Genomic DNA, 18,789 nt, shown 5'->3' with positions numbered 1-18,789 from the left:
GTTTTTCTTCTATATCTTTTATTCCGGAAATAAATGAGTTTAAATAATGCAAATGGGTGTTATTCTCAAAGATTTCAAACGAATATTTTATCTTTGGCGCTGGCTGTTTAGCTTAACGTTCAAAAACGTCGTTACGCATAGACCACGCCCATTTCAAACGTGTCTTGCTTTAAGCCAATCGGGCCTGAGGCGGCAAAGCGGAAACGTGCGCTTATTGGCTCGTTTGAAAGCATGAGGCACGCAACCCCGCCATTTAAATCTTTTAAAAACTCGTGTTTTCCTGCTTATCGGAAGGTGAAGTTGGAAGCGAAAGGGTCTGAAGTTGTGTTTCTCAGCGAGTGGCTTTGTCTCGTCTAAGGTAAAGAAACACTTTGTAAACTTAAACTTTACGCATTTTTCTTAGCTTTATCATTAAAACTGGTAACTCTTTAGTTAATTGACGCTTCATTGACTGAACTGCATTGTTTTTGACTTGCTTTCTAGTCTGAAACACTTAATTGCTTAAATATATCAGCAATTAAGTGATTGCTGATATATTAAAATTAGATATTTTTAATATCTAGTACAATTAGACGTGGGGTCTATGCAGGCTTGTACAGTTTGTAATCTCTCTCTTTATGCATTTTGGGAAGTAAACCCTGTCAATTTTTACCACTTCACTTAATATTATTCTGCTTTTTTTTTCTTTTTTTTTCTTTTTTTCTTTTTTTTTACAGATTTGCTACTTGCACTAGTCCTTACCATAGCTGGCATTTGTCCAAGCAATTATTGCAAGTATCCTGCAGATATTTGCACTTAGGTGTTTATTTTAGAACAGCGGCTGTATAGAATCCCCTGTAGACAGAAGAAATTTGTTTTAAATTGTTATATTATTAGATAGAAACGTGTTGACTTAAGATCCCTTTGCAGGGTTCATGTCAGTTCTTAATCAGTCGCATATTTCTTGTGTCCTTTTTAACGTTAAACTTGCTTTTTGTCCACCTGTGATTCAGGTAACCTTTAATAGGCATTATGGGAACAAGTGAGAGCAAGATGGCTGTGTCTGCAGATGCAAAACCACAACTAACCATCAAGAAGACGCATGTGAGCCATCTGATAGATCCACGCTCTCCCTCTGCTGGGATTGATCGATCACCTATTCAGGTTGGTTATCTAGTTTGACTACACACTTGAATACATTTTATTGACACAGACCAACACAAATCAGTGAATGCATTTTTCAGCTCCTGTAATCCCAGTTTAAATCCAGCTTCACTTTGAAGGCATCTGAGGTTTATCAGTGAATTAATGGCATCATGAAAACCAAGGGACACAGCAAACAAGTCAGGCAGAAGGTTATGGAGAAGTTTGGATATAAAATATCTTAATATTTCTAACATTTGAGCATTGTTCTGTCCGAGTAGATAATATGTCACATCTGCAAACCTACCAAGTCATGGCCAAACTAAGTAGCTGGGCATGCAGAACTTTTAATCAGAGAAGCAAACCAATGTCCTATGGTAACGCTACAAAGATCCTTTGCTCAGGTTCAAGAATTTCTTCTGGTTGTGCACTTCATAAATCTGCCCTTTTATACAAGAGTGAAAAAAGAAACCTATAAGAGGTCATGTTTGCTAAAAGACTACAAAATGCTTGAGACTGGGAGCTTTCAACAGGACAATACCAATGAAATGGTTTAGCTCCCACTAAAGCTCCAGTCCCTGGAGTCTGTTGTGCAACTTGTAGTTGTGCATGTGCCCCAACACTCTTGAGTTGAATTGGCTCATTAGCATTTCTCTGTGAGAGGTAATTTGGTCACCTGATTTAGGTGAGGTGGCTGCATGATATTAGAAAATTTTGCAACAACTATAATAGTAGAAATATTAGCCTATTTCCTCTTATCTCTTGTTCTCACTCTGTGACCTTGAGCATTTTCGTAATTTGCTGCTGTGAGACTCTGTCCACCTGGCTAAATATTACATTAGCATAAAAAATGAGAGATCATTCCTTTCTATAAACCTCTTAGGTTTGTGGAAAAGAGTCCCCCTCTGCTGCAGCTGTGAAAAGCGAGTGTCCCCTGGCTGTAAAAGATCCCCGCTCGCCTACCATTGGTATCACCCGCACCCCTGTGAGGGAAATCATGAGAGGTAAATATTTTGAGTAACTTCCTGCTGGGCTTTACTCGGCCTCAGCGGTCTTACTTGAACTTCTGCTTATTCTTCCCCCAGCGACTGTCGGATCCTTTGCCCGCCGCCTGGGCATGCTCTTCCACAACGAGGCTGAAGGCAAAGTCCCTGAAGATCCTCAGAAACACCACAGTGATCCAATTGATGAGGTCCATGGGGATGAGGAACTGGCCTCCACAGAGCCGCTTCTCGGTCCACTCAGAGCAACTGACTTTAGCTCTCTAGTCGAACATGCAAACCTCTTGGCCACCCCCGATCAAGCTTCTCTGTTTGTTGGCAACTCGAGTCCCTTTGAGCTTCTCTGGGATCCTCAGGTGGCAGTGGAGATTGAAACGGAAGCGAATATTAGCCTGGAGGAGGCAGAAGAAGCAAGGGAGACCCCGTTGCACAAGAGGCTGAGCATGAGCCTGATAACATGCCATGAGGGGGCAACTTCATCTCAGGTGTTTGCTGAGATTCACCATGGAAGTCGTGCTTTCTCAGAACCTAATGTGGACAAGGACCAAGTTGTGGATGGCGTGGATCATGCATACGCCCTTCCTTCTGTTGCGGCCCAGCCAAAGGAAGCAGAGGAAACCAAATCTCCTCTGCCTCCCTCAGAGCGACCAGATACCCCCAGTCCAGAGCAGGTAACTGTGTGCACAGGTATCCGCTGCCCCACCTTTGACATAAAGAGCCCCAGTCAGCTGGAGTTCAAGCCACAGTGGTTGGGGAAAGGTTTTGGTGCCACTGGGTTGAGATCCAGAGGAATTCAGGGGAACAAAGGAAGCGCCTCTCCTCTTGCTGTCCATGTGGCAGTAAAGAGCATCGGCAACGAAAACAAGAGGCAGTCTGGAAAACTGAAGCAAAAAGGTGTGTAAGGCGGAAAGAATTGGTGTGAAGACTTTTGTCTCTTTTTATAGATTTGTAAGACTTTGGGTGTTTCTCCTCCAGGTACTGAGGGTCGCTCTCCCCTTCAGATCCTTAAAGAGACCAACTCTCCCCATGACCAACGTTCTCAGGTACAAACAGGCATTCATTTATTACACTAATACCATCGTCTCTTAAAGAGGACCCATTATTATGCTTTCTTGAACAGATAGACATATGTTCACTACCTTTTTTGTATTTCATTTGCCCAAAATTATATTTGGATGATTTTTCAGTCTGGTCAGTTCTTATTTTGAGCTCCTTTTAAAATGAGATTTTTATGGCCTCCTGTCACTTTAAATCCAAGTGAGTTGCTGCTGGCCACACCCCCAACTCAATGTTTACATGCACAAGCCGAAATGGCTGCAAACGATGTGCAATTATAGACATGTTTTTTTTTTGTTTTTTTTTTACATTATGCAAACATCTTTTCTGAATGGTAAGTAAACAACAGAACACTTGTCTTTCCCTGCAGCCATTGTACAGCGGTAAAACCAGCTGACCAAACACGCTGGAACTCAACTTGGGTTGCTAGGTAATGGGTGGGGGTTGCTAGGTGAGGGGCAGGGTCTGCTTGTGATGCTACGTTTTGAGGGTTCTGAAACTGCTCTTTTTCCAAACACCAAAAAATATTAACTTATTGCCACAAAGAAGTCTGGTGTTTTTTGCTTTGTTTGGAAGCACTTGGGCTGTTTATTTTTTTTAGAAGCAGTCGAGACCCAAATGGAAGTACAAAAATGTGAATTTTGCTTAATGTGAACCCTTTAAGCCCATGTTGACTTATTGCAGAAGGATTTCTGATTATGTGTAATTCAATAAAATGAATCATTGCAGTGACTTTCTCTGTTTTCACATGGCAGACGAAGCTGAAGGTGTCCAATCAGTCCAAGCAGAGACTTGGACAGACGGACCGCAGGGTGCTGGCAGTGTCTCTGGACAAGGAGAACCACTGAAGGAAGATATTCAGAATCTTTTTTAAAAATGTGCTTTTATGTGTATAGCTTCTGGAAGCTTATATTTGAAGTATGTAAATATTGCATCTGCTACATGCTGCAGTTTTCTACTTTGCTTGGTCTTTTTTTTTTCCTTTATTGTTTTGCTTGTCCTTTTACATGCGAGATTTTGTTCACTTTTTTTGTCAGACCTTTTTAAAGCATTTGTGTAATTTAAATTTGTCCAATCTTGTCTACGGAATAAAGATTTAACACTAAAAGATCAGCTCATGTCTAGCTGCCTTTTCATTTTCTGGTGCTTTTGGCAAAGTGCTCCTTTGGTTTTCCTGTGTCTGCTCTTACTACCACTCATGCAGAAAATTAGTAAAAATCCTAAAAACTAATTGTTGTAGCACAAGTTCACACCTGCTGTTAACTAAAACTTTTTTTTTTTTTTTTTTTTTTTTTTTTTTTTTTTTTTTTTTTTTAAGCCAGTGAGACACCATTTGGTTTTCTAAAACGTTTCACAATGCTGAAGTATACAGAGTTGATTGTTCCTATTGTGATTTTCATCTCATCAGATTATTATTTTTTTTTAATTATAAGGGATTTGAGTGCATACAAGTCTGTACAATCTCAATCAACAATCTTGATTTTTGTGTCTGGGGAATAATTAATTTGGTTTTGTATATTTTTTTCCTGCTGAATCTTCAATGTTGACCCATTTTCCCTTTAGGGTCCACCAGAATTTTTATTTTTTATTTTTTTTGTAAGTCTCTAGGTATTAAAACTTTAATGCCACAAACTCCAGTGTTCCCAGAGTTTAGGCAGATAAACTTGTCTGCGCCGCCACAGAATCCTCCACAGTGGACATGAAGTGCTTCATGTACTCATCCTTGGTTTTACATTGCATCCATCTTGAGCGTTTGCTTAAACATTTTCACAAATTAAACAGTACTTTTCCAACCTGCTAGAGTTCCATTGGGTTGCTAGGTGATGGGCTGAGCTCCGCTGGGGTTGCTAGGTAACAGGCTGAGTTGCACTTAAATAGACTTTGCTTCTTTTTTTTTTTTTTTTTTTTACAAGGTTTTGTTGGCTCTAGTGGCCTTTATTTGAAGGAAGTTCGACAGGAAACTGGGTAATGAGAGAAGGGAAGGACATGCAGCAAATGTTGCCAGGCCAGGAATTGAACTTGCGACCACTGCCATGAGCTCTAAGACCAATGCGTGGATCATGCTTTCCCCCTGCACCACCACAGCATCCCCCACTTGACAGTTTTCCACTCTTCAGTATTTTTTTCAGATGACTACAGTCTAGTACAGATATATAAAACAAGTGGTACCCTTTATATGTATATTTTTTGTGCTGACTATCCACTTTTGCTGTCAGGTTAATTGGTTTCCCTAAATTCCCCTTAGGTGTGTGTGTGTTTCTGTGTTGCCTCAATGGACTAGTGACCTTTCCAGTGTGTGTCCTTCCTCTTGACCAATGACTGCTGGAGATGAACACTAGTGCAACCCTCCAAGGACAAGCAGATACAGAGAATAAAAGGATATAACTGATAGTGTGTTCTCACGTAAACTTCAGTTTATCAAAGCAGTGAACATTATGAGAGTCAGAAATTAAGACTATGTGCAATTGTTTAGCAGAATCCCAAATTTATTCATTTACATTGCAGTGCAGATCAAGTTTTGAAAAAGAATGTAGTTGAAATTTTAGTTTTATCATCTAAATGTATATAATCGGTATTCAGAGCCTACCTGCTATAAAGATAAATGTATAAGCAGATATATAAATATTCAAGGTTACTGCTTTGATACAGTTTTGACTTGAGATAAACGGGTCACCAAGTAACCATTTTACTAATCCATCTGTCATTTTGAGTTTTTACCTATTTACTGAGGGGATAAAGCCAAAAATGATCCCAAATCCTGCTAAATATTGTCCATCAGTCACATACAAAACAAACACAAATGCAGACATTTGCAAACTATTGACTCAAGTTTAAATAAAATTAGAAAATAAAAAGAAAGTTTAAGTACTTAGGGGATCTACCGAAGCTAAAACTAATGATTGTAAATCATGTTATTCATATGGTGTAACCTACATTCTCATATAAAACAGCATATAAGTGGAGCGTCTGTGACTCTACACAGGCTGTGACTTGACATGTTTTTAGCTCTGACTCATCCAGCGTGCTACCATTTCCATTTGGCAACTGTTCGCATTGGGTAATCTTAATATTGCTCCAAAAATTATGTATCCGCCATCTGTTTCATCTGAATTGCAGATTAACTAATGAGAAATTTGATTAGGACGCCCACTCTTTTGTTCTACCCTAATTTCCGCCAGAACATGAGAAGGAAGGTGAGAGTGCAGTGTGACTGGGAGAAGAGGAAACCCTTGCATTACGCTCCTCTTCTCCAACATTAGAAATGACTTGGCACAGATAAAATACCCTCTTCTCACTCTATGTCTCCTCCTGCCTCCATTGATCTCGTCTTGTTTTAAATCTTCACATGTTTCCAAGCATAAATGAACCGCTTTCTTTCTGCTTGTAGCAGAGGGACAGCCTCAGTTCCATATCTTGAGGAAACTGTCCCAGGATCCCGTGCAGCAGGCCATGCCATCTGCAGGCACGCCAATGCAGCTCACTCTGTTGTCGTGACCGGCCAACACCCCTGAAAAACAGCATAAATCAAAGAAGGTGACTTTTTCTGAAATAAAAACCACTATATATGATACATAAATAACATAACAATATAAATATAAGTCTTATTTATGCATTTGAAACTAGGTATTTACATGCACTGTATAAAATAACACTATCCAACATTAAATCAAACATCCTTTTTCTGTTTTATGTCAGTCAAAATGATTAAACTTATTTCTATTTGCTTATATTCACTGTTTTCCAATAGTTTTCAATAGTCCAATTGATGTCATTGGTCTGAAACTCCTGATAGGTCAATCAAACTGTATTAGGAAACTGTTTTGGATTAGGGATGGACAATAAACCAATAACTATATATAATGTGTTAGAATTGTGATCAATAACAATAGATATTTAGATAATCCAGAACTGCACAGCATTCTGGGAGATGTAGGCAGATGAAAGACTTTAGCTAATAAACCTCTCAAGACTAGCTCGGTAAAGTGAGTACAATCAACTCACTAACACACTCTATGGTTACCTAGCAACAACCTGTTGGGCAACTTGCTCAGCAGCAGTTTCAGGTTTCACCACTTTGTCCCATAACTGCTTAAAAATAAAAAAACAATGTTGTGGAGAAAAAACTGGATAAAACAGGAAAGGTCACATCACCAGTTTGGCATTATTTCAGATATTTAAAACAAAAAATATCTGATATCGATATTGATATATCGATATCAATATAATTATTGATATGAACTGATACATTATGTTGTGGGGGTATTTTGCTGCTGGAGGGACTGGTGCACTTCACAAAACAGATGGCATGATGAGTAAAGAACATTATGTGGAAATGCTGAAGCAACAGCGTCAAACATCAGGCAGAAAGTTAAAAGTCCAACTGGACAATGAGCCAAATAATACAAGCAAATTCAGTTCCAAGGACAACAAAGTGATGGGTTGGCCATCACAAAGCTCCCCTCACTGTCCTCTGCAGGGCGAATGTTTCTTCCATTGTCTGGTGTAATCCATAATTTATCCACCTGTACGTACCGACTCTCTCAGCCTTCAGCGTGTCCCAGATGTTCACATTGAAGTCGTCATAGCCAGCCAGTATCAGTCGGCCGGACAGGGACGGGGCCAGGGAAGTGACGCCGCACATGATGCCGGAGTCCTGGTAGGTGATGAGCTCCTGGTCAGCCCGCAAGTCAAACAGTTTACAGGTGGCATCGTCTGATCCTGTTATCACTGCGTTACCATTGGGAAAAAACTGGAAAGAATGACAAATTATTACAAATCGAGGCTTTCAGAGGAAAAACCTCCTGAAAACGTCTTCTTCATGTGTACCCCAATGGCATTGACGTCACTCTCATGGCCTCCAAAGGTCTGTCTGCAGGTGCCCTCCCTGATGTCCCACAGCTTCGCTGTAAAGTCACATGCTCCTGAGATGAAAAACTTAAAGTCTGGCGCTACGGCCAAGGACATGCAGTCTCCTTGGTGTCCAGCAAAAACAGTCTTCTGGGTCCCTGTCTCAATGTCCCAGAGTATGCTGAAATGAAATTAGCTTTTATTTTATGTCCTAAACACTAAGATGGCGGTGCAATCATCTGCGATCTGTTCTTACCAGGTGCAGTCGCCTGAGCTGGTGATGATCTCAGTGTCGCTGATGAAGCGGCAGCAGGAAAGATAACCTGGGAAAACAGAGGAGTTTTAAAACTACAGATGAAAAGATCCACTTTTTTCTTTTCCAATACTGACACAAATATCTGGGGTTTAGAATCAGCTGATGTCGCTCGGATACAGAAAGACAGAACTGAACTGATTTAAAGCTTTTCTTTTTTGAAAACACAGGCATAATTATACTGAATAATAAATTTCTTTGATAACTCTGCACCAGTACAACACACTCAAATACACCAGTAGCTTCACTGGCTTGATCAAACATGTAAACGCAACACAACTTTAGCAATTAGAAGTATAACGACCAGTGTAAAATAAATTATAATGACACTGAAACGGACAAAAACAATAGGATGGCTACGTTGTTCAAACACGCAAAAACAAACTGCAACAAACCTTTCAAAATGTGCAATTAGGAATTCTAAATATAAATTATAAAGTAGGAGGTGCTCAGACAACAAAATATAGAACTAGACTGAATAGATGTGCCCTCAAGTATTGGTCACAGTAACTGCATTTTCATTACAAATTTGCAAAAACTTTTGTCTATATTCTGCTAATGTAAAAAAAAAATAAACACAAATTTGCAGTTGCGGTGTTTCCACTAAAAGCAGTTAAAATCACGTGTGAATAAGTTTGTTCACGAGATAAGTCATTGAAAAATCATGCTGCGTCATCATCCTCCATCTACTTCCTGTCGTCGTCTTCTTCACGGTTTGCACCAGTGTAAACATCCGGTTGTTGATCATGTGACTCGTGATACAAAAAAGTGTTTCCAGTGAAATACATCAATGTCTATACGACAAAAATAAACTACCTCATCCGACCGCCAAAGCTTTTGTAGTAAAAAATACAATTTTGTTTTGTTTCCTAAAGTGGCAAATTTATTTTTGTCTTTTCAATTTCACCCGTCCTACCTGTGTGTGCGGCCAGCTCTCGCATCACCTTGACGTTCCCATCCTTCCCCTTCAGGTTGTAGATGGAGCACATGTTGTCCAGTCCGCCGCATGCCACCAGGTTTCCTGATGGCGCGTAGGCACACGTCATCACCCAGGACGACTTCAGCGGGATGGCGTTCACCTGGGACACACACAGGACGCGACCAGCTGTCTTAGAAACCTGAAAAACTGCTGTTTCATACGCCTAATAGCTAAGATAAGGTTTTGAATTTAATTAGGATAAATTTGAACAACACTACAGAGGCAAATAATAGATTTAAGGCCTTTAAAAACACTTTATTCTAAAATTTCAATAAAATTTAACAAAATTAAATTATTTTAATAGATTTTTAAAGATGAAATTTTACTAATTCCAAAAACCGTCTACTGTTAATTGTCCAATCAGAACTAATATGCTACAAAATGAAATATAATGCTATTAATCCATTACATATCAAAATAGTTTTATTTAGTTTTAGCAAGCGAAGAGTGCCAAGTTGTAATAAATAACTTTAATTTATTAAAGTTGGATGTAAATGCACAAATAATTTATTAAAGGTACAATTATTTATACATGCCTCAATTAAATGTATTTATTTCGTTCTACAAACTAATTATAATTATTTAATGATTCAATAAATCATTTTATGTACCTTTGCTGAAGCACATCACGAATTAATTTAAACTGTCAACTTCACCAATCAAACTCAGTGGGCGGGGCTAAGACCTGGCGTCTGATTGGCTGCTTCGAAACAACTTTTCAAATAAATAATTAGCTATATCCAATTTTTAAAATGAAATAATGCACATAATTAATTCTATATTTAATGAATTATTTCTGTACTTATTTCTAGTTTTAAAAATTCAGTGGCACCTCTAAAAAATTATTTCATGTTGGATATTGTTTTGTTTTTCACTCTTCACTCTCTTTAGATATGAGCTAAATATTCCTATTCAATAACCCATTTAGAATAAGACATAAAATATAATAGATAACATTAAAAGCCAGAAAACATATTTAATATAAAATTCTACCTTAAATTTTACATAAAAAAGGAAACCCCTGAACCAGAAGTAGTATTGACATTTAACAATGTCACAGTGTGACCTTGTATATTTTGGCAGGTTGTTTTGACAAGGCTTTGTCTACATTAGGCAGGTTTAGTTACAGAGAGTTTTTACAAACACTAGATAACAATAACCAGGAGTTTTATTATGATATCGCTGCATACAGAGAGCTGTAAAACAGGCATTCAAAAAAAAGACAAAATCATCAATAAATAAAAAGTTGTAACTCATTCAAGTGTTTCTACAGTGAATTTTGTTAAAAATGTTCTGTAAATGAAACCGCCTGGCTCTTTGCCCAGCGTTACACCTCCTGACATTCAGTCCTCAGTGGAAAGACAAATCCAAAGCTTCATCGCTGCAGGTGACAGTGTTTGTTTCTGACCCACCTTGTTGGTTGTGACGCTGTCCCACACGATGAGCTTTCCATCCTGTGAGGCGCTGACACACAGCCTGCAGCAAACAGCAATAAAAACACAAAAATCACATCAAACTCTGAAAAAAACACAAAATCTTAACAAGTAGTTTCGTCTAATTTTTAGCGCAAATATCTTAGTTCAATGGAAATAACACAAAAATAAATTAGAAGTAATAATATTAATATTGAAGTTCCACTGGCAGATTATTTCACTTATAACACGGAAAAGATGTTTTGCTATAAGTGAATTTATCTGGAACTAGAACTTTTCATCAATACTAAGGAAAGCTTCAATATCTTGCTGAAAAGTTACTTTTAAGTTTGTTTTTCTTATTTCAAGTGAACTAAGATATTTGAACTAGGAACTAGACAAAAGATTTAGAAAAATAATTTTCCCAAGCTGTTTGAGTTATTATGGTATCTAACACACCGTTGTGCGTCCTAACAGAGATCGATTCTGTTGCAGGTAAACCAGGTGAACTCGTGTGCATGGTTGCATGTATTTACCTGGAGTCGGTGGACCAGTGCATGGCGTAGATCTTGGCCAGGTGACCCCGTAGCGTCTTCCTGGTCTTCATCTGGATGCGCCCCACCACAGTGATCCCCGCTGCCGCCTCCTGCAGCGTGGTGTCCTGCACCCCCTTACGGGCCGCCTACAGAGCACACAGACCCAAAACACGCTTACCCTCACAGAGAAAATGCACAAAATTCAGGTTTTTTTAATGTGATTATGTCACCAGAAATCATCATCAACACTCGGGAACATGTGGTCGCATAAATAAATACATGTAACATCCAAAATTTAAAAGTTAGCACATTTTTCTCACATGTTTTTGACTTTCTTTTTTTTTTTTATCATAAATTATAATTTTTACATGTGAAATACACATTTTCAAAGTTATTACATGATCTAATGTGACATGTTTTACATACATGTGACATACATGCACAAAACATTAGATTTGATGGTTAATCCCATCAAAGCTTCACATGTAACTTACACACGGGAAACGTTTGTGCATGTGCAAAGTTTTCCCATGTGTTTCATTTACATGTGAAAAACGAACGGAAAAAATTTAAATGTTGAATATTTGATCATGTGCGCTTCACATGTTACATAATTTTTCACATCAGAAAAACATTTTTGGACAAAAAACATGGAAGGCTTTAACTTCAGTTTCACATACTGTTACGCAATTTAATTTCCACATGAGAAAACATGGAATAAAACTTCACATGTTGCTACATAAAATACTTTTTGGAAGTGACATGAAGACATTATTTCACATGTTAATTTGATACACATATATAAAAAAATCTATCAAATTCTTTGTAATGTTTATTTTTTAAATGACACATTAGGCCATTATGACAATATCTATGTGAAAATGTTTCTCATGTTATTTTAACAGTGAGAAAAACACATGTGAAAAATTTTCTACATGTGTTTTTCTCCTATTGATTCACAGAATAAGAGGGATTCATTTAGTAAGGATGATAGTTTACCCTGAGAATCACCATAAAATACAATAAACTTAGTTTTTTCCTGGTTCTTGACAGAGAAGGATCTACTTACAGTGATCTGATCTTTGAGGCTTTCTGCCTCCTTTCTCAGCTGCTCCATTTCACCCATGGTGCTGATTACCAGCAAATGTCACCAGTGGAAACAGAAAAAGACGTCCTAAAATAAAAACCATGAAGAAAACATAGTAAAAGTCAGGTAATTAAAAAGAAACCCATCCACCTGAGCTTTCACCTCATATTGTAATCGAACCCGCGCCTACCTGAGCTTGTCAACCTGCCTTACACCTGACTCCAAGTAAGTGCTGCTTTGCAAGTCAAACAAACCCTCGTCTGCTTTGCAAACTTTCATAAATACGCAGGAACTCGCAGAGGAACCGGCGGGGCACACCTTCAGGACAACGTCAGCGCACACACACGCAGAAACCAGAGAGAGGTCGAACCAGGAGGCAAACATGACTTTAACGACTCAGTTTGTTCTTCCAGAAGATGCAACACATCCTCACCCTGAATGTACACAGAAAACCAGAATGTCCTGTAGCCGTGTCAGATGTGTATCGGCTCCTCCTGAAACAACGCAGAGTTTGTGCTGAGCTCTCACTTAGTGCTGATGGCTTTTGAATTTTGGTAATGTGGTGATTAAAAAGGGGAGAAAATCAATCGCCTAATGGCCGAACTCACACGGTGTGACAAATGCAATCAGCAGACAGGCGAAGAAGCAATCACAGATTTAAAAATAGAGCATTTCACAGCAAAAAATATGATAAGCTGACATAGCAAATTACTTTTCTTATGAATGAGCAATCAGGATATCTGTTCTTCCTTTGTCTTACCTGAAAAACAATTGTGTGTGTGCTATCCAATGTGTGCAGGCTGCAATCTCTCAGTCGCTCTTCTCACTATTTGAATGAGTGCCCTTGTCATAACACATGACCAAGAGGATTTGCCTTTAATTTGTTTAAAGTAAAAAAAAGGAGGGGAAGAGAGTGAAGGTGGTATTGACTTTAAATGAAAGAGATCTGATTTATAAAAAAAAAAACCCCAACAACATCTGAATTAAAACCTGGCAGTTTCTTTTAGCAGCTGATGATCCTGAAAGTGAAAACTGGGCAGGATTTTATTGTTATTTTTATTTTATTGTTATTTGTTGTTTTTGCCGTCCTGTTCCTGGAACTCTGTCATTGTTCCCATGTGATTAAATGGCTGCTGGATGGAGAAGTGCATTAAGGCAGGGAGGGAGGGCGAGAGGTGAGGCAGAAGAGCCAGTTTAGTTTTTTTTTAAAATCCAACAGGGCTGAGATTTTAAGGGAAGCCTTTTGAATCAAATCTGCTCTCATCCGATTATTGACTGCTCTTTACATCTGGATGAGAGACGGAGAAAGGGATGGGGAGAGGACAGCGGGACGAGACGGGCAGATGGAGGACAGGGAGCTGGAGATTTTTCTTGCAGTAATTTCTGAAAATTACATCTATTGATCAAGTTTTAAATCAAGTTGAAAAATGGCGGTTAGAGTCGGGTTCCGCGTATTCCTCAGTATAAATCTGAATGTGTGCACACAACCAATTTAATTCTGCTTTTTAAGGAATCCCACAGGAGAGGGAAGTTGCTTTTACTGAGATTATCTCTCCATATAATACCACCATAATATTCGCCTCAAATCTCTTTGTTTTATCCGCCACAAAAGATTAGCAAACAAATATGTTCACTGAGTTCGTTGCAATATGAGGTTGTCATCAGCATGAAGGGGAATATTAAAATTAATTCATCTTGATATGCAGGATTTTTACATTTGAAAGCTTTTATATGTAAAAGATAAAGAAACTACTTAATGATAAATGTGATTTTATTTTAGTTTATTTTTAAATTTACACAGAATAAGTATTGATCTGCAGAAAAAACAAGATTAGAGGATGAATAGTAGCAACAAAAATAAAACACACAAACAGCAAAATAAAATAAAGGAGGAGGTAATCAACTTAGCGTAACAAAAACAATGAAGCAATTTAACATATGAGCTTTAGGATTTATAGATATTTTCCATTACTAAATGTGATTTTATCCTTTCGGTAAACTTTTTTCCTGGTCACTGAAACAAAAGTCTGAAGGGAAGCACATGAGCATCCACTCACCAATCGACTGTCTGGATCTTCAGCAGCTCTTCCTCCAGCGATCAAGTCGCTTCAGGTCGTTGTCATAAGTTCAGAACACTTTCTCCTCCGCTCTGTCACTTATTGTTGTCCCACACGCGGCGCGATGCTTCTCGCTCGGTCCACCGCTCCTATCAGGAACAGATGAGGATTGCAGGGATGAAGGCAGATCAGCAACGAGGGGATAAAACCTGATGGACAGAGAAGAGGGGCAGGGCGGGGGGAGAGCAGAGGGAAACCAAACAAGGTGTAAAACGTGGATGTGGGGGGTCACAGGGCCTGAGCAGGGTGAGAAACACAGAGATGGAACCATACTGGGGAGGGAAGGAGACTGGATGTCAGACCTGGGAACATGGCTTTTTATGGAGGTCGGAGCTGCAGTTTGTGTTCTGTAAACCTGAACTGAAGCTAATATTAGAAAGTTGGTGGATGGAGAGGAAGATCAGCAGAGCAGAGACCAGACTGGAAGGAATAATGTGGGAAATTACTGATAGGCTTGTCGCAATAAATCAGTTAATCACGATAAATTAAAACGAGATTAATAATTCCTATTTACACGATTTATCACTTTTCTCTTTTCTCTCTACTATAAACTGGATGACAAAAGTCTTCAGGTGACGTTTTGCTAATTGTTCTGCTATTTCCAAAGTACTCGAAAATAAGTCTGCTGCCAATTAAAGGCTTTTTGGGAAAAACAAAATGGTTCAGAGATTTTTCTTTCTGATTTTAAATATTTACACTGCACCAAATCAACTTTTTAAAATATTCTTAATGACATATTTTCAGTGCCCAAAGAAAGATTTGTCTGGTTTGATTTAAAATCTTTATTTTCTGTTTCTGCTCACTCATTACAACAAGACGCTCTCATGAAACCTGACAAAATTCTCCAGAGAGGTTTCTCTTCACAGCTGCTGCACGTTACCTAACCACCTAAATCACCTGTAGTCGTTATGAAACAGCTTAGCTTGGATCTGTTCTGTGAAATGGCAGATCCAGACAAAGATTTAACTTTTAAGACAGCAGAAACCAAATATTCTCCAGCACGTTTGAGCAAAAAGAGTTTAAATCAGCTGCTGGAGTTCCCAAAACACCTTTCAGTAATTTGTTTGAGCTGCTCATTATGGAAACCCTGCTGCTTAAAAACGTCTGTGTTTCTCATTAAAGCTGCAGTGTGTGACTTTTACAAGAATATGTTCATTACATATTTGTTAAAACTGTCACCATAATATTAGACAAATCCGTGAAAATACCAATTTCCTCCAACTATTCCCAACTGGGAGTGTGTTCCAGATTAAAGGGCATAGAAGCCGAATGCTGCTTCTCCATGTCTGCATCTCCAGAACCAGAACCAGAAGTCCTGACTGGAGTGGAGGGTTGATACAACAATAACAAATGTTTTGGTTCTGATTTTTAGGCCAACCTGTGAAGACACTGTTGCAGTTTAAAAGGTAAATAAATTCAATTCATAGTCAGATTTAAATGACAATCAAATGCTAAGGGTGACAGTGGAGAGGAACACCTTCCTCTGCAACAGGAGGGAGAGTCCTAAATGGAAACGCACTGCTTGACCAAAAACAACCAATCAGAGCCAGGAGGTCAATCATTAACTCAGTTAGCAGCACTGATTGACAGCGCTAAGACACGCCTCCTGGCTCTGATTGGGTGCTTTTGGTCAAGTGGTGCGTTTCCACTTAGGACTCTCCTTCCTGCTGCAGAGGAAGTTGTTCCTCTCCACTGTCACCCTGTACTTTGTCAGGATGAGGGAACTGAATGATGTGTTGATTTTACTTCTTCGACTTAACATTTAATTGTCATTTAAGTCTGAGTATGAATTTACCTTTTGAACAATGTTTGAAAGGTAAATGTTGCAGTGGTTTACGTTTTAAACTACAACAGTGTTTTCACAGGTCGGCCTAAAAATCAGAACCAAAGTATTTGCTAATTTTTGTATCAACCTTCCAGACCACTCAGGTCTTCTGGTTCTAGTTCTGCATCTCCAGAAACAGAACCGAACACAGAGAAGCAGCATTCAGCTTCTCCAATCTGGAACAAACTTCCAGAAAACTGAAAAACTGCAGAAACAGAGTTCCTTTAAATCAAGGCTGCAAACCTGCCTGTTTATAGCTGCTTTTGCCTCATAACCACTGGAACATTGATCAACATATTGATCATTGATCATTTTGATGATGGCACTTGACAAAATGTAACATTTGTCGCTCATTTCTCAATTTTTGGCCGTATAATGTTTTATATTACTTTTTATTTTTGTGTTTTTATGATTTGGGCTGAAATGTGCCATACAAATGAACTTGAATTTACATGAGAACTTTTTTTTTTATTATACCAGGTAAAACACAAGATTTTCCTCTGTATTCACGTTTGTCCAGCGATAGAAAAGTATTTCTATAACTGACCGTTCTAAAGCTCCGGCTGCAGCACCTGTGTGAATAGATGAAGTGAATTAGACAAGGGAAGCTTATTTGTGTAGCACATTTCAACAACAAGGCAGTTCAGAGTGTTTTACATAATGAAAATATAGAACAAACAAAACATTACATTGCAGTGGCATCATAAAGGAAGGAAATAAAAAGCTGGAAAACAGACCAAGATAAATGATACTCTGGTTAATATTAACAGAAGGCAATATTCTGTTAATATTAACATCACTTTACTAAATGGTTAATACAGGCGTTGATATCATAATGAAATTAAAATCTATTTGAAATTTAAACTTCTATTGCTATAAAGTTACCAGAAATCACAATATCTATGGGTTGTGTTCAGTTTTTTAAATCTGTCATGTCTTATTTGTTTGTTTTTTCACACAGAATGTTTGGATTGGCTAATATTATATTAATAAAACCTAAAACATAGTCATTTTAAAGCAGTAACGTTTGTATGAATTTGTGGTCACCAAAACAATCTGTACACAAACATAACAACTGATTGAGCATCGTGAGAAGAAAACTGACTAGAAATCTTCACTAACGGACTCAAATGCTAAAACGCTGCCTGCAATTAACATAAAATAAAATAAAATGTCCCTACCAAAGGTTAAACGGGTCAAATATTAACATATTATTTCCAATCAAGGATTGAAACCAGTAAAGATAAACACTGTGCCAAAAAAAACCCCAAAAAAACAAAACACAGCATGAACTCTTTGTTTGCATGTTTTATCCATATATCTAAATCTGGAGCAGAATAAACAGGCTTGTAATGTGTGTCAATGTGTGTGCGGCCCATTTTGAGGTTTATATTACGACGCAGTGAGGATAAATTAAGCTGCGGGGGGTTTTAAAGTGTTGACCTGTGCTCCGTCGAGTGCAGTGACGACAGCAGCCCTGACCCGGGATTTGGAAAGAGTGTTTGCGTTTGGGAGAGACAGGCTGCGGGACACAAAAACCAGAAATGCAAAGAGGGGATTTGTTAGCAGACACACCAGACAGGACACAGAGAGCAAGTAGCAAGTCGTGATTTTAGGACTAACGGGACAATATGTTGGTAGTATGAATGAATCAGATGAATAATCTTAAATTATTTACCGTTCATCAGGAGATTTCCAACGTAAAGCCTTGGAATCTGAATGTGTCATGAATTAAAAGTGACGTCTCTGCAACTTTGAATAGTTTTCCTGAAGAAAAGCAGCATGATGCTGCCACCGTCGTGTTCCACCATGAGGATAGAGCGCTTACAGATAGAAAGGAAATATTTAAATTAAAAGTCACTGCCTGCTTTTCCAGTTATTGTTTTTGTAAATCAGCGACTTAAAGACGTGATGTGATAAGATTTAGTAAAGCTACAGAACTATTATTGTACATCAATGAAAGATCAACCTCTTCAGTCAGAGGCTTCTTCAAATTTGCTGAAATACAGACTGCTACAGGAGATCTTTCCTCCCATAACAACCTACAATAACTCGTTGAATGATTTAAATTAGCAACATTTAATTTCTCTTTTGAGGACTGCACAGTGGCGCAGTTGGTAGAGCTGTTGCCTTGCAGCAAGAAGGTCCTGGGTTCGATTCCCGGCCCGGGGTCTTTCTGCATGGAGTTTGCATGTTCTCCCTGTGCATGCGTGTTCTCTCCAGGTTCTCCGGCTTCCTCCCACAGTCCAAAAACATGACCGTCAGGTTAATTAGTCTCTCTAAATTCTCCCTAGGTGTGAGTGTGTGTGTGAATGGTTGTTTGTCCTGTGTGTCTCTGTGTTGCCCTGAGACAGACTGGCGACCTGTCCAGGGTGAACCCCGCCTCTCCCCCGGAACGTAGCTGGAGATTGGAACCAGCAACCCTCCTGACCCCATTAGGGACCAGGGTGAACAGAAAATGGATGGATGGATAATTTCTCTTTGGGATCAATA

General features: G+C 38.7%; 2 protein-coding genes across 6 annotated transcripts; one reads left to right on the top strand and one right to left on the bottom strand.

Moving 5' to 3' along the window:
• The first annotated feature begins 197 nt into the window (after window positions 1-197).
• Window positions 198-4,292, top strand: cdca3 (cell division cycle associated 3). 3 transcript variants are annotated; one of them, XM_044116846.1, is made up of 7 exons: window positions 236-358; window positions 993-1,143; window positions 2,006-2,126; window positions 2,208-3,017; window positions 3,099-3,166; window positions 3,550-3,609; window positions 3,935-4,051. In XM_044116846.1, exons 2-6 carry the CDS (start codon window positions 1,012-1,014, stop codon window positions 3,574-3,576), a joined length of 1,158 nt encoding a protein of 385 aa, XP_043972781.1. In that variant the 5' UTR covers window positions 236-358; window positions 993-1,011; the 3' UTR covers window positions 3,577-3,609; window positions 3,935-4,051. The 3 variants fall into 3 exon arrangements, with proteins under 3 accessions (XP_043972780.1, XP_043972781.1, XP_043972783.1); XM_044116845.1 differs by lacking the exon at window positions 3,550-3,609 and having other exon boundaries at window positions 198-358; window positions 3,935-4,292; XM_044116848.1 differs by lacking the exon at window positions 3,550-3,609 and having other exon boundaries at window positions 3,909-4,292.
• A 312-nt stretch (window positions 4,293-4,604) lies between these two features.
• gnb3a (guanine nucleotide binding protein (G protein), beta polypeptide 3a) lies at window positions 4,605-18,471 on the bottom strand. Of its 3 annotated transcripts, XM_044116842.1 has the most exons (10): window positions 16,844-18,471; window positions 14,412-14,560; window positions 12,337-12,441; window positions 11,268-11,413; window positions 10,732-10,795; window positions 9,257-9,419; window positions 8,284-8,350; window positions 8,007-8,208; window positions 7,713-7,929; window positions 4,605-6,687 (listed from the first exon to the last, which is right to left on the bottom strand). In XM_044116842.1, exons 3-10 carry the CDS (start codon window positions 12,391-12,393, stop codon window positions 6,581-6,583), a joined length of 1,023 nt encoding a protein of 340 aa, XP_043972777.1. In that variant the 5' UTR covers window positions 12,394-12,441; window positions 14,412-14,560; window positions 16,844-18,471; the 3' UTR covers window positions 4,605-6,580. The 3 variants fall into 3 exon arrangements, with proteins under 3 accessions (XP_043972777.1, XP_043972776.1, XP_043972775.1); XM_044116841.1 differs by lacking the exon at window positions 16,844-18,471 and having other exon boundaries at window positions 14,412-15,758; XM_044116840.1 differs by lacking the exons at window positions 14,412-14,560; window positions 16,844-18,471 and adding an exon at window positions 12,545-13,158.
• Between the last annotated feature and the right edge of the window lie 318 nt (window positions 18,472-18,789).

This window comes from Gambusia affinis, linkage group LG05, assembly GCF_019740435.1.
Source record: "Gambusia affinis linkage group LG05, SWU_Gaff_1.0, whole genome shotgun sequence".
NCBI classification, from domain to species: domain Eukaryota; kingdom Metazoa; phylum Chordata; class Actinopteri; order Cyprinodontiformes; family Poeciliidae; genus Gambusia; species Gambusia affinis.
This window is presented reverse-complemented; position numbering and strand designations above follow the sequence as displayed.

Bases quoted from the DNA above. Each gene is read 5' to 3' on its own strand.
- cdca3 (XM_044116845.1), top strand. From the start codon at position 1,012: ATGGGAACAAGTGAGAGCAAGATGGCTGTGTCTGCAGATGCAAAACCA. The intron at 1,144-2,005 runs GTTGGTTATCTA...TAAACCTCTTAG, and splicing joins TTGATCGATCACCTATTCAG to GTTTGTGGAAAAGAGTCCCC. The intron at 3,018-3,098 runs GTGTGTAAGGCG...TTTCTCCTCCAG, and splicing joins TGGAAAACTGAAGCAAAAAG to GTACTGAGGGTCGCTCTCCC.
- gnb3a (XM_044116842.1), bottom strand. From the start codon at position 12,393: ATGGGTGAAATGGAGCAGCTGAGAAAGGAGGCAGAAAGCCTCAAAGAT. The intron at 11,414-12,336 runs GTAAGTAGATCC...TGTGCTCTGTAG, and splicing joins GCCTCAAAGATCAGATCACT to GCGGCCCGTAAGGGGGTGCA. The intron at 8,351-9,256 runs GTAGGACGGGTG...CTGTTTTCCCAG, and splicing joins AGAGCTGGCCGCACACACAG to GTTATCTTTCCTGCTGCCGC.